Source organism: Phyllobates terribilis, unplaced genomic scaffold (genome assembly GCF_046119375.1).
Source record: "Phyllobates terribilis strain yellow unplaced genomic scaffold, ASM4611937v1 Scaffold_5__5_contigs__length_657084704, whole genome shotgun sequence".
NCBI lineage: Eukaryota > Metazoa > Chordata > Amphibia > Anura > Dendrobatidae > Phyllobates > Phyllobates terribilis.
This window is the reverse complement of record NW_027362765.1, coordinates 203,020,321-203,035,617: the sequence shown is the minus strand read 5'-3', so window position 1 is coordinate 203,035,617 and position 15,297 is coordinate 203,020,321. Positions and strand designations below refer to the sequence as shown.

Below are 15,297 nucleotides of genomic sequence, written 5' to 3'. Positions count from 1 at the left end.
TCAGTACTGACAGCGGAGGACAGGTGCATACCTCAGGGTAGTAGTAATGCCTTTTGGTAGGAATACATAAAGTTTACGGAGGGAGACAAGATACTAATCAAAGCAGAAACTGCTTACCCATCAATCAGACATGGACCACTTGTCACGCCAAAGCCCCTTTGAGCAAAGATAGTACTACATATATAAGCATACTTGTGTATAGACAGTGGGGCCCAACCATAATGTGCAGTTAAATAAAATTGTGCTGTATTTAAATCTATATATATAGAGCGATATATGGGAAAATATCAGCAACCAGGCAAAAACCTTCAAATATAGAAAAAAACTAGAATGGGATCAGCACTTCAATGAAAATGTGATACAGATGGACTTTATTCCCCCATCTGATCTGGATGGATAAAGTCGGCCTTTTTCACTTATTCTCACTGGAGCGCTGCTTCAACTCTGTTATTTTACTTGCTTCATATGTAGCCAGGAGATGTAAATGTGGATTTGTATAAGCAGATATGGGTGACGCATGCTGTGGTTACTCTGTAGCCTTCTCTCTGGCTCTACACATAGTATATATAGGCAGGAGACACCTTTATATAGATTGTCCCCCTTTCTATTACAACCATTTGATTAAATGAGCTCTTAGGGTCACTACACTGCTGCTGAGCAGAGGCGCTGCCTAGCAACCAGCCTCTGGGGGCGTGTCTCAGAGCACAGTATGCTGAGCTGCCAATCTCAAGATGGCCGCTTCCATAACTGTGATTCTCTTATTTCATAACGTAAGTAATTCTTCCAATGGTAATATACCATAATATGTGTGGAGGTGATAAGTCTTTTTTAACATCCGATATAGAATAAATTGTGTATGAGTGCATTTGTGTAATGATGGCTTACCAGACGATCATTCATTCAGTGCTTGTTCAATCATTTACTTAATTGTATGTAATGGATATTGCCCCCTAAAGAGTTATTCCCTCTAACGCATACGTGTCAAACTCTGGCTCACAAGGTGGTTATATTTGGCCCGCAACACCAGAACCACCACCCCTATGTGGGGCCATTATACTGTATGGAGGACTATGTGGGGCCATTATTCTGTATGGAGGACTATGTGGGACCCATTATACTGTATGGAGGACTATGTGGGGCCATTATTCTGTATGGAGGGCTATATGGGGCCCATTATTCTGTATGGAGGACTATGTGGGGCCCATTATTCTATATGGAGGACTATGTGGGGCCCATTATTCTATATGGAGGACTATGTGGGGCCTATTATACTGTATGGAGGACTATGTGTGGCCCACTATTCCGTGTGGAGGACTATGTGGGGAACATTATTCTGTATGGAGGACTATGTGGGGCCCATTATTCTGTATGGAGGACTATGTGGAGATCATTATTCTGTATGGAGGACTATGTGGGGCCCATTATTCTATATGGAGGACTATGTGGGGCCCATTATTCTATATGGAGGACTATGTGGGGCCTATTATACTGTATGGAGGACTATGTGGAGGTCTGCACAGAGCCTTGTTTCCAGGTTCCAGAGCCCTTTTCTCGGGATCCCCAGCAATCTGTAAATTATCAACTGCCTTGTGAATTTTGAGAATAAGCCACTTAGGCTTTGCTGCAGTATTACTTTCCATACTTTCCACTTACACTCAAAGTGTAACTGTTGTTTTAGGAGAGTTTGCTGCAGGATGCCGGTCTTTGCCTAGTACTAGCTCCTCTCTCCTCATCTATAGATCTTTATGGGTACTGCCGTCTCCTATCTGGGTAATGGGGAAATCTGTAGTCGCTGAATACCAATCTTACACCTTTTATCAATGTATTGATATGGAAAGATCAATCAAGGAGGACAAAGAAGAAGAATTCTCTGATAAGATATATCACAAAGTTGCTTATTTTCATGTGTACTTTTGATTTTTTAAATAAAGCTTTGTCTTTAGCACTCACCAATCATTTGATGAGATTATTTGAATTGTGAGTAGTTTGGCTAGTCATAGTAACCCACTGCACATACAGTGATTTGATTTGCTGTGGGAGATGGAGACTTTAGAGGCATTTGATAGTATTTATATTCTACTTTTTTATATTTTAATGTAGGAGCGGCCGTCCTCTGAAAGCTGGCAGAAGCTGGAGTGTTCTCGTACGTACAAAAATAATAACCAGCTAAGAGAGTACCAGCTGGAGGGCATGAATTGGCTACTCTTCAACTGGTACAACAGGTGAGATTCCATCCATCCATCCATCCATCCATGCATCCATTACTGAATTATCCAATTTTCTCATTTGTGGCTTTATCCCAAATTTGTAGGAAGAACTGCATTCTCGCTGATGAGATGGGCCTCGGCAAAACGATCCAGTCCATCACCTTTCTATCTGAGATTTTCTTTATGGGCATCCGCGGACCTTTTCTCATTATTGCTCCACTTTCTACAATCACAAACTGGGAGCGAGAGTTTCGTACATGGACAGAGATGAATACTGTTGTATACCATGGGAGCCAGATTAGTCGGCAGATGATCCACCAGTATGAAATGTCCTACAGGGATGTTCAGGTGAGCCAGCCACAATGGGTAAATGTGACACTAAAGGGGTTTTCTGGTCTTAGAAAAAATGGTTTGCAGTCATTCTATGCGACTGTAGACTTAATTGTGACAGTGTCAAGATTCCCCTGTATTCCCTGTGCAAATGGACATCACATGCATGCAATTGCACACTTTCGGTCATGTGCCAACCAGTTTCTTCTGGCTCCTTTAAATTCTCTTCTATGGAAAAAAGCCAGATGAGACTGGTCGGTACGGGACCTCCTCTCTAGTATGTAAATCACATACATGCAGTCACATAACCATCCACTTGAACAGGAAATATAGGGGAATCGTGACTGTCAGTGTACGTATCGCACAATGTCACAATTCGGAAGTCCCTTCTTTGAATTGTGCTATCATTACATTGTATCACCCTCATTTATTCATTGTGTGTCATCTGCAGTGGGATGCCCTATATAATAACCATTTAATGATTTGTCACATAAAGGGAGTGCCTGTCCCAGGGGTGTTCAAATTCCACGTGGTTATCACAACGTTTGAGATGATTCTAGCAGACTGTCCAGAACTGAAGAAGATCAGGTGGAGCGGTGTCATTATTGATGAGGCTCATCGGCTTAAGAACAAAAACTGCAAGCTTCTTGAAGGACTGAAGCTCATGGGATTAGTGAGTATCATAGGATCTCTATAGTTCCTGAAGACCTGCTGGAGTATGTCTTATATTTAACCTGTTCATGCATATGGCTGTATATAGTATCAGTCCATACCAACTGGATGCTGGTTGCTCCCATTTGCTGCTATTTAGCTAATTAGATGCTGCTTACAATCACTGACAGAAGTATTTAAATGGTTGGTTGCCTGTTTGTACCGAGTGGCGTCCTTTTGCCTTTCTGCGAAACGATCATGGCATGCCAATGAATTGCCTTTTGTCACTACCATCTTGGTCCTCCTGTGAAACCCAGCTTAAGACTGAACTTTATATGAAGCCATGATTGTCAATATATGCTGCATTACTGCGATCACAAGTTAAAGTGAGACCAAAAATACAGAGAAAATTAATTCAGATTTTTTTTAAATATTGCAAAAATAAAAAGACATGAGGAAAAGCCCAAAATTGGCTGTTGGGAATGGGCTATTATCATTTGCCTTTCTTAGGAAATGTAGTAATGTATGATTATTATTGTCAGTGGATTCATGCTGTCCAATCCACCAGTATCATGAATCTGAGCATGAGTGTTGCCATGAATGGTTTTCTCTGAAATGGTCCAGCATTTAAGATCCTTTCCTATGTACATAGGAAAGATCTATGTACACACGTGAGAGACCTGTCAATCGCCTGGGGTGGTGTGAGCCGAGATCTTTAAACTATGCTTTCACTGAAATCACTGAGCTTTTAAGAGAAAAGAAAAAGAGTTGTGCAGCCAGTCCCTGATTCATGCTGCCTGTGATTTGAGCAGCATGAATAGAGTGACAGGTGCCCTTTAAGCGACGATTTCTGTGCCCCTCTGAAGCACAATCTGCCTGTTTGTCTTCTAGGAACACAAGGTTCTCCTTACTGGCACCCCTCTACAGAACTCTGTGGAGGAGTTGTACAGCTTGCTCAACTTTCTAGAACCAAACCAGTTTCCTTGTGAAAACACCTTCCTTGAGGAGTTTGGAGACCTAAAGACTGAAGAACAAGTAAGTTGTGTTTCTTATAAATGTTTTCTTAAATGAGTCAAGAGAGTTCTACCTTAAAATTAAAAAAAAGAGTTAATTATGTCACTATAATAATGAAAACTGCTGCTTGTTCCCTAAGGAGCGCTGACATTACAGAATTCTCTGTTATGTGACTAGCTTCCAGCAATCTATTGACTCAAAAAAAGTAGGCTTTTTAAGTCTCTGAAAAGCATACTGCTGCGGTTATAGGCAGGTGTAAGCTTTACAACACTTCCAGCGCCTTCCATGTTTGGAGCGGGCTCAGTTCCTGAACCCTATCCATACCCTACTCCCTTACAAATAAAATTTGTAAAAACAAATGTTCTTGGAGGAAGAGGTTAAAAGGGTTTTCCAGGGCTGTGATATTAATGATCTGCTAATAGGAGCTGAGCTGCCTTATATGTGAACAGCCACTTCATAGTGTACAGAGCTGTGCTGTTTAAGCTCTGTAGTCTGCGTACATCTGACCTCCTGGAATAAGTGCAAGTCACCAGTCCTTGATTACCCCTTTAAAGCAGATTTTTATAAAGAGGGCTTGCATAATATAAAAAATAGGGGGAGCTAGATTGCAGACTTTTATTGTACTGCTAAAAGGCATATTAAAATTGTGTGCTTTATCTTCAGGTAAAAAAATTGCAATCAATCCTAAAGCCAATGATGCTAAGGCGATTAAAGGATGATGTCGAAAAGAACCTGGCTCCAAAACAGGAGACCATCATAGAAGTGGAACTGACCAATATTCAGAAAAAATATTACCGGGCAATCCTTGAGAAGAATTTTACATTCCTGGCCAAGGGAGCCAACCAGCATAACATGCCTAACCTTATCAACACTATGATGGAGCTACGCAAGTGCTGCAATCATCCTTATCTTATTAATGGTGAGAATCCTTTATAAAGATAACCATATGGTGCAAGCATCAGAAATACTTAAAGGGGTTGTCTACTACTAGAGCAACCCCTTCTTAAACTGAATGTTTAGTCCTGATAAAATAAAAACACCTAAACTCACCTCCCATGCCGGCTCCGTTCCAGCGTTGTCGACACTTGCGGTCCCTGGGCTGTGATGCGGTGGAATTACAGGTGATGCCCGGCGTTCAATCAGCGCTGGCGTCACTGTTCCTGCCTTTGGACAAACTGAACATGAAGCAGAAGCTAGGACTGCAGCTGTTCCCGGACTTCCTCTTCATGTTCACCATGTCCGAAGGCGGGAACAGTGACGCCAGTGCTGATTGGGTGCTGGGCATTCCCTGTCATTCCACTGCATCACAGCCACGGGACCACGAGTGCTGACCCCTCTGAAACGGAGCTGGAACGGGAGGTGAATATAGGTTTTTTATTTTATCGGGGCCGAACATTTAGTTTAAGAAGTGGTTGTGCTAGTAGTGGACAACCCCTTTAAAGGGAGGATGTCTTCAGAAAATAACCTATTGTATGAATAAAGATTTTATTTATTTATTTTTAATTTTTGGCATATTTTTTTATTTTCCATATCAACGTCAATATTAACAAAAGCCTGAAATCCTGCATATTTTGCACTGGTCACTAAGTCTGATATTCGGCTGGTACCTCATGTTCAGTACAGATACCATTTTACCAGTCATGTCATTATCGTCATAGGCAGGACAAGGACAGCTAACATCTCAATATTGTTATCACAGGATCCCACATGTTATTGATGATGGTCACAGCTTGCATCCTCCTCCCCCCTCTACCCTTTAAAGAAACACTCCCATGAAAGCTTTTATCCTCTTAATATATTGCAATCAACATCTTACACTTGCTCATTTTGCCTTTCTACCCAGCTAATTCTCCTCTTTTCTCTGCTCTATGTAGAAACAGGAAGTCTCTTGTCCCTGCATTTATCATTCCCCTCTTCAACTCCTGACCCAGCTTCTCTGCTCCATCTTCACTGCCATAGACTATTGCAGTGACTCATGACTTGTGCATAGCAAATTGACCTCCTGTTTCTACATAGAGCTTAGAAGGAGTCAGCTAGTCAGTTTTTAATCACGTGATGTCATAGACCTAATGGAAAACAGAAGAATTATCGTAACTGGGTAGAAAGGTAAAATGAGCAATTGTAAGTACACAGTGCTATATAATATGATCACTGCAATATATGAAGAGGATAAAAACTTTGATGAGAGGAGTGCTTCTTTAACAATGACCTCTCCACAGATCACAGAGCATGCCTAGAACACTTTGTAGAAAAGTCAATGGACATTTCCAAACTATTCATTTTTTAGGCCCGTGTAGCTGTTATAAATCATGCCCCTAAAGTCAGTGTTGACATCCAGTCAAGGCAAGCCAAGGATACCCCCAAATCATTTGCAGAAAGTAAAAAAAAAAATTGAACCATCAGAAAATGACCAGAATATATTCCCTATCTGGTTAAATTAGTAAAGACAATTAAGGTAATACATTCCCTTTAATACAAAAATACTTTAAACAATTAAAAAAGGCATTGTTGGTCACATATGCAGTAACATGTTATTTATGCCTTAGGTGCGGAAGAGAAGATTCTGGAAGATTTTCGCAAGACTCACAGTCCTGATGCATCTGATTTTCAACTACAAGCTATGATTCAAGCAGCAGGGAAGCTTGTACTTATTGATAAGCTCTTGCCAAAGTTGATTATTGGTGGACACAAAGTTCTCATTTTCTCCCAGATGGTGAGGTGTCTGGACATCCTGGAGGACTATCTTATTCAGAGGAGGTGAGAAAACTGAACAAGGCTGGTTGGAGACATTGTCGTCAAACATTTTTATGGTGAAATCAATTGTATGGGATAAAAATTCATAGTTTAATCAAATGGTTAGGTAAAGGTGTCGGCCCGCAACCAAAATGTATCACCTGTCCAATTTAATTATATTTAGGACTGACAGAGATAGCGGATGACAGTGCTTGACTGTCGCCATTGGTATTATAGACATTTGTATAGAGCGATAGTGGTCATGTGTGCACGGGAGATCTAGGACCTCTGTTCTAGTGATTGCTGGAAGTCCCTGTAATCGTACGTTTCTCACCTATCCCCTGGAAGTGAAAAGCGGTTTTAAGAGGACCTTTCTTGACTTTTTACCTTTTTAAACTTGCTATATCATCAGATAGGGACTGAAGGGGTGAATCAGAGAAGATTAGACCAGTAAATCTCAGCGTGAGCAATCCTCACTGTTGATACTTCATGGTTCGAACAGCTTGGAGATAGGAGAACAGCAGCACAAGCTTTAGATTGTTGAGGGAACTAGTGATGGACAGACTTGAGTCTCTTTGGTGAGCTGGGTCATTTGACCCCACTCACCAAAAAGAGATAGATCCCCCAAAAATGTGTTCACTGCACAGCAGCTATAATCATGCCCACCCATGACAGAAACCATGCTCACCCACAGCCAGGCAATCACTGGGTGAGCGGGTTTTCTGCTGCCGAACACCACCATTTCATGTCCAGTGGGAGCCATTCAGAGACTGCAATGGGCACTCACTGGGGAGCCAACTCTTTTTGGTGAGCGCAGCCAAATGATCCAGCTCACCAAAAAGAGCTGTACTGCCCATCAATTAAAGCTCAGGACCAATCGGCATACATTTATGGAACTTTGTTATTATGAGGTTTCTTATAAGCTAGCTTCTGATTGGTTGTTACATTTTCTAAAATGCCCTGTGAAAATGTGGATGCAGGTTAAGTTCATATAAGAGCATTAAATGTGTTCAAAATTAAAATAAATCTGTGTCATATTAATCACATTTAAGGGGTATTCAAATCTTAGCATTTCCTGACCTGTTATTAAGATTTGATCTGAAGTTTGGAATACCTGAGATTATAGTGAAAGTGGAAAACATTAGTGTAATAAGGTTGTCGTCCTCATAATAAGATCCACCTACAACCAGTGTTCTCATCTGAATCTGACAGGTACACGTACGAACGAATAGATGGAAGAGTAAGGGGAAACCTCCGTCAAGCAGCCATTGACAGATTCTGTAAGCCAGACTCTGATCGCTTTGTATTCCTGCTCTGTACTCGGGCAGGAGGCCTGGGGATCAACCTGACAGCTGCTGATACTTGCATTATCTTTGATTCTGATTGGAACCCGCAGAATGATCTACAAGTAGGTTAACCACCTTCCTTTATAAATATTTTTTATTTTAATACTTTTTTGTTTTAGTTTTTCACTTGCATTATGTTTGCATTAACTAACATAAAGGTTGAAACATAAGGATCCTTACCATCATAAATCACACTTTATCCTCAAGAATAAACAAAAAAATGAAGAAAACTGGGATGTAAATCGTCCTTTTTTTTCTTCTACATTTTTTAGGCACAAGCTCGCTGTCATCGTATTGGACAGAGCAAAGCTGTGAAGGTTTACCGTCTCATAACCAGGAATTCCTATGAGCGGGAAATGTTTGATAAGGCGAGTCTTAAGCTGGGACTAGACAAGGCTGTGCTACAAGACATTAATAGAAAAGGCAACACCAATGGAGTAAGTGTGATTAACAGAAATGTTTGAGTTTGGATATGTCCCTCAGAACTTGTAGATTATTTAACAGAAAAATATTCTGGATCGCTTTATTATGCTATGTTGATACATAGAGAGGGTTGTCCAGGATTAGAACTGATGTCTGCTTTTTCCAGAAGTCTCACCACTCCTGTCCATCGGTTGTATCTTAATGAGGTTGAGCTGCGATACTAAAGACAACCCAAGGACAGGCTTGGTGCTGTTTCTGGAATAAAAAGAGACTTTTTTTTTCTAACCCTGTACAACCAGTTTAATAGACATCATTATTTTGTGAGGATCTAAATGGGTTTTGTGTTTAGGTACAGCCATTGTCTAAAATAGAAGTTGAAGATCTCCTTAGAAAAGGAGCATATGGTGCACTCATGGATGAGGAAGATGAAGGTTCTAAATTCTGTGAAGAAGACATTGATCAAATTTTACAGCGCAGAACACAAACCATCACCATCCAGTCTGAAGGAAAGGGGTCTACATTTGCTAAGGTAGGAAATACAATCTGAAAGAGGGTGAGGAAGAGAAACAGACATATAAATATATTCTTTGAATTTTGTGAACCCTAAAAATTCAATGGCTTATCCCTCGATAGGCCAGTTTTGTGTCTTCCGGTAATAGAACTGACATCTCTCTAGACGACCCTAACTTCTGGCAGAAATGGGCAAAGATTGCAGAGCTGGACACAGATGCTAAAAATGAGAAGGTAACTGTTACTTTATATAGTTTTGTAACTTGCATTCCAATATAGTAACTCACTACAGCAGTAATTTCTGCACTCCTTCTATTATTTAGGACAGTTTAGTCATTGACCGCCCCCGTGTAAGAAAGCAAACAAAACACTACAATTCATTTGAGGATGATGAGCTGATGGAGTTCTCTGAGCTAGAGAGTGATACCGAGGAGCGTCCTACAAGGTCCCGACGATTGAATGACAAAACCCGGAGATATCTGCGGGCAGAATGCTTTAGGGTAGAGAAGAATTTGCTCATATTCGGGTAGGTGATTGTTGTAATAAAGGATGCATGGTTAACATTTATGGAGTCTTAGTTGTACTCTGGGCCAGGGTAGAGTACTTGCAAAGCTCTTCAGATTTGGGGTCCAGGGACTGCATGTACTAAATAGAGTTTGATACCTCGATTAGCGAAGAGCAGTCAGTAAAGGAGCTAATTGTAGCATTCGCTCAGTTCAGTACATTATTAACCTGCAAATATTGGGTTAATTTGCAGGTTAACAGTGTTATGAAGGTGCCTGGACGCAGTACTGAAAGTGCGTCACCTGGGAGAAAAATAACTTTATTTCTTTAGGGAGCTGCTGGCTTTCAGTCATGCCGGAGTGCCCGAAGTCATTACAGTCAGAGCTCACAGCACTGACAATCTGCGTGCTTAGAGCCACCGCTCTCAGCATTTCCCCCGGGTGCCACACTTTTAGTACTGCGGCCGATCAACTTCATAATGCTATTAACCTGCAGATTAACCCTATGTCTGCAGGTTAATAGCATTATCGAACATGACAGGTTCCCTTTTAAAGTAGTGCTGTGACTGCCTCCTCGTTATGTCAGATTACCCCATTGCTGTCCACTTTGACTCCTCTATGCAGTATGCACAGTATGCCAGCACACTATTAAAACATTTGGTTGCTCCTCCATTCCTGATCTGCAGTGCTGTTTTGCTTTTCTGTAGAAGTATTCCAATTTGCTGAATCCTCTCCATTTTAATCATGCTAATTCTCTAGCTGGGGACGTTGGAAGGACATCCTTACGCTTGGCCGATTCAAATGGCATTTAAATGAAAAGGATATGGAGATGATCTGCAGGGCACTGCTGGTTTACTGTGTCAAACATTACAAAGGAGATGAAAAGATCAAAAGTTTCATCTGGGACCTGATCACTCCCACAAAGGACGGATACAACCAGGCTCTGCAAAACCACTCAGGTACACACACATTTTTAAAAATAGTTTATTTTCTGTTTTTATCCGCTTGTGATGTACGGATGATACTTCTCATAGTTAGAGCTTGTGAAATGGTTTTGTACAAACATACATATGCATTAAACGGTGTGAACTCACTGTTAGGCTTCATTTGTGGTGCCTGAAAATGTTATTTCTATTTTATGCATTTATGGGTTATGCCAGACACGCCTAATTGATGTGAGAGACGCAGGACCGAATGGTGGGATCCACAAGGACAGGGTCCTGATGCACACTGTTGTCTGTGGGAATGTGGTTGGAATTCCCATTCATTTACATAGACTTTCCACTGAATGCTGTGTATGGTGGGTCCTGTTCTCGAGATGACTGCACATCCTATTGGTTAGATTCCCAGCTACTATATACTGTGGATATGCTATAACTGTATGAGGTGTCGATACAGTTTTAAAGTAGTGCTATCCAGTTAGTGGGATACAGAGATGCCCGGTATTGGTTTTAAATTATTCCTAATTATTATCTCTATGTAAATGTCTATTACCATAAAAAGATCAGCCTGACAAAAAGAACTTGTCTTGTAAGGAGTTCACCCCTATGTCTTGTCCCTCTGCATTTTATTAGACATATAGGCAAGTTTATCAAGGGAACATATATGCGAATTGAGGTATCTGCAAAGTTTTCCTGACCTAGTCATTTGGACATATGGCCCAGCTTCTAGTTCAGCTGATGCGCCCTGGAAGCTGCTGTTAAGCAGGAAATCTCTCCCAAAGCCTCCAATTAGCCTCCTAACTTACAGATGCAATCCTCCCTGTGACACTAATTGGGAGTCAGCTATGGAGAGCTTCATCTGTCTGATTTTGACTGCATCATTATTTTTAATCTCTGCTCCTAGGGCTCGCTATAGGTTTTATTGTATAGAATGCCTTATGCGGTGGAAGCAGTCTACTAAGCGTGGCAATGCAGCCTATGGCTATGTTCAGATGTTGCGATTTTGCAGCAATTTTTGCTGCTGTTTACAGTACCAGCAAAAGCTATGAGATTTCAGAAATCTAATGCACACACTTGTTTGGTTACTTTTTTTCTACTGAATTGAAAAACTGTTGCGTTTTTGGAAATCTTCAGCATATCAGTTCTTTCAGCATTTTGGCAGCATTATTTCATCCATAGAAAGCAATGAGAAAGTGAAAAAAGTGAAGGAGACTTTAAAGGAGGCAAAGAATAGGGATATTCTGTTAACGTGGTGCCAGCAGATTGCAGATCCTCCATAGCACTGCAAAGCAGACCTCCGTTCTCACCATGCTCCCATGGAACTGGCTGGTGGTAAATCTGGAGTAACGTGACTCCTCTCTGCTAACGTGAGTGAGAATCAATCCGAAAAGAGGAAAAAGAAAGTAGCAGAATTGCTTCCCGAATCTGTATGGAAATAAAGTTTTCAAGCTATATATTGCAAAAAATTGGAGTCACTCTCACTTCTGTAGGGGTGCTCTGAGTGGAAAATCAACTCTAGTCAGTGGCAAAGTGATGGCAATTCAGTAGCCAAGGACATATAAGGCATGAATGGGCATATCTCAGCCTGAGATTCTCAGCTTTAGGCCACGTTCACACGTTCAGTATTTGGTCAGTATTTCACATCAGTATCTGTAAGTCAAAACCAGGAGTGGGTGATAAATGCAGAAGTGGTGATATGTTTCTATTATACTTTTCCTCTGATTGCTCTACTCCTGATTTTGGCTTAAGGCCCCGTCACACTAAGCGATGCAGCAGCGATCCCGACAACGATACGACCTGTCAGGGATCGTTGCTGCGTCGCTATGTGGTCGCTGGTGAGCTGTCAAACAGGCAGGCTCACCAGCGATCAGGGGAGCAGCGACATCGTGGAAAGGATCTTTCCACGATGTCCTGCTCCCGGTTACCAGCCTGCTGCTGAAGCAGGAGCAGGCTTGTAACCATGATAAACAGCGGGTTACTAAGTGCGCGTGTGCCCCTAGTAACCCGCTGTTTACCATGGATACCACTCTGCTACGGTGCGCGGGAGGTTACCGTTCACCTTAGCAGAGTCGTATCCATGATAAACATCGGGTTACTAGGGGCACACGCGCACTTAGTAACCCGCTGTTTATCATGGATACGACTCTGCTAAGGTGAACGGTAACCTCCCGCGCACCGTAGCAGAGTGGTATCCATGGTAAACAACGGGTTACTAAGTGCGCGCGTGCCCCTAGTAACCCGACGTTTACCATGGATACCAGCCTGATCGTTGGTCCCGCTGGTTACACACAGCGATGTGTGCTGGCCAGCGGGAGGCCAACGACCAAAAAATGGTCCAGGACACTTTGCAGCGATCAGCGACCTCACAGCAGGGGCCTGATCGCTGCAAAGTGTCACACATCTGATCGCTGCAAAGTGTCACACATAGCGACATCGCTGGTGAGGTCGCTGTTGCGTCACCAAAACCGTGACACAGCAGCGATCTCGCTAGCGATCTCGCTATGTGAGACGGGGGCTTTACAGATACTGAGGTAAAAAAAACTGACCAAATACTGAACATGTGAAAGAGGCCTTAAAATAAGCCTTGAATCTATGTGCGCACAATCAGAAATTGCTTGCAGAAATTTTTGCAGCGTTTGTGCAAGGTTCTGCACCTCTTGGCAACAAAAACGGTGCTGAAAATCCACAGCGTATTTGATTCGTTTTTTCCAATGCATTTTATTGTAAATACGCAGGCCAAAACGCACAAAGAATTGACATGATGCTTCTTTTTCCGCACATAAAATTCAGTGAGGAAAAATTCTGATCATGTGCACAGATCTTGCAAAATGTCATAGGAAATCATGGGATAAGGTTTGCAATGCGTTTTTGACCCATTTCTGTATGGAAAAAAAATGCACCAAAAACACACCGTGCGCACATAGCCTGAATCTTTTCTTGACTTGTGACCACATCCTAGATATCACTGAATGAAATATTCCAGTTGTAAATTTTTATTCAGTGTATAGTGAAATGCTTTGAGAACAAAAAAACATAAAAAATTTCAATGGAAATCAAAATTAATATACGATGGAGGTCTGGATTTGGAATGATAGTCAAAATCAAAGTAGAAAATGAAATTACAGGCTGATCCAACTTCAGTGGAAATGCCTCAAGACAAGGAAATGATGCTCAGTATTGTGTGTGGCCTCCACGTGCCTGTATGACTTCCCTACAACGCCTGGGCATGATCCTGATGAGGTTGCGGATGTTCTCCTGAGAGATCTCCTTCCAGATCTGGATTAAAGCATCAGTGAACTCCTGGACAGTCTGTGGTGCAACGTGGCGTTGGTGGATGAAACGAAACATGATGTCCCAGATGTTCTCGATTGGATTCAGGTCTGGGGAACGGACAGGCCAGTCCAAAGCATCGATGCCTTCATCATGCAGGAACTGCTGACACACTTCAGCCACATGAGACCTAGCATTGTCCTGCATTAGAAGGTACCCAGGGCCCACTGCACCTGCATATGGTCTCAAAATGGGTCTGAGGATCTCATCCCGGTACCTCTGGCGAGCACATGGAGGGCTGTGCGGCCCTCCAAAGAAATGCCTCCCCACACCATTACTGACCCAAATCTGCCAATCTTGGTGTTCTCTGGTAAATGCTAATCGCCCTGCACGGTGTTGGGCTATAAGCACAACACCAATTTGTGGTTGTCGGGCCCTCATGGAGTCTGTTTCTGACAGTTTGAGCAGAGACATGGATGTTAGAGGCCTGCTGGAGGTCATTTTGCAGGACTCTGGCACTGCCCCTCCTTGCACCAAGGGTTGTTGCCCTACTACGGCCCCCTCCACGTTTCCTGGTGCACTGGCCTGTCTCCTGGTATGTGCTTCATGCTCTGGACATTGTACTGACAGACACAATTACCCTTCTTGCCACAGCTCTCATTGATGTGCCATCCTGGATGAGTTGCTCTACCTGAGCAACTTCTGTGGGTTGTACTGTAGACACCGCCTCATGCTACTGTACCTATAGGTATGAGAGCAATGACAAAATGCAAAAGTGACCAAAACAACAGCCAAAAAGGCTGAGAACAGAGAAATGGTCTGTGGTCACCACCTGCAGAACCAATCTTTTTATAGGGGGTATCTTGCTGATTTCTTATCATTTCTACAAGTTGTGTATTCCATTTGCCTAACAGCAGGAAAAAATGGTTCACAATCATTGTTGCTTCATAACTGGACAGGTTGATTTCACACAACCACACACAGTAGACAATGGCCTAAGTATATGTATTGATTAGTAATGAGTGAGCATGCTCGCCACTGCTCGGTACTCGCCCGAGCATCTCAGTACTCGAGATGCTCGGAGCTCGCCGAGTACTTTCGAGATGCTCGGGTGGGAGCTCGGGTCCCCGTCCTGCATGTTTGGCGCTATTTAGAGCACCAATCATGCAGGGATTGTCTGCCACTCACTGTAATGTCACAGCCATGGTGGTTGTGGCATTACAGTGATTGCCCAAATCGATTGGAACAGTGTTCACAGTGAAACATGACACTGAATTTCATGAAATAATTTAAAAAAAATTGACTTGGGGCTTCGTCCTATTTTTGTGTCCAGCCAGGTACAGCAGGCAGGAACGGGCTGCCCCCAACC

At 42.4% G+C, this 15,297-nt stretch overlaps 1 protein-coding gene across 3 annotated transcripts in view; it reads left to right on the top strand.

Annotated features, from left to right (window-relative positions):
• CHD6 (chromodomain helicase DNA binding protein 6) overlaps positions 1-15,297 on the top strand; it is a 108,213-nt gene that overhangs the window by 65,186 nt on the left and 27,730 nt on the right. For all 3 annotated transcript variants that reach the window (XM_073683732.1, XM_073683734.1, XM_073683731.1), the window contains exons 11-22: positions 2,101-2,222; positions 2,312-2,555; positions 3,034-3,210; positions 4,080-4,223; positions 4,866-5,121; positions 6,749-6,959; positions 8,148-8,343; positions 8,554-8,718; positions 9,054-9,233; positions 9,338-9,448; positions 9,538-9,740; positions 10,477-10,676. In XM_073683732.1, coding sequence (XP_073539833.1) covers positions 2,101-2,222; positions 2,312-2,555; positions 3,034-3,210; positions 4,080-4,223; positions 4,866-5,121; positions 6,749-6,959; positions 8,148-8,343; positions 8,554-8,718; positions 9,054-9,233; positions 9,338-9,448; positions 9,538-9,740; positions 10,477-10,676 — 2,209 coding nt within the window. The remainder of the gene's footprint in view (positions 1-2,100; positions 2,223-2,311; positions 2,556-3,033; positions 3,211-4,079; positions 4,224-4,865; positions 5,122-6,748; positions 6,960-8,147; positions 8,344-8,553; positions 8,719-9,053; positions 9,234-9,337; positions 9,449-9,537; positions 9,741-10,476; positions 10,677-15,297) is intronic.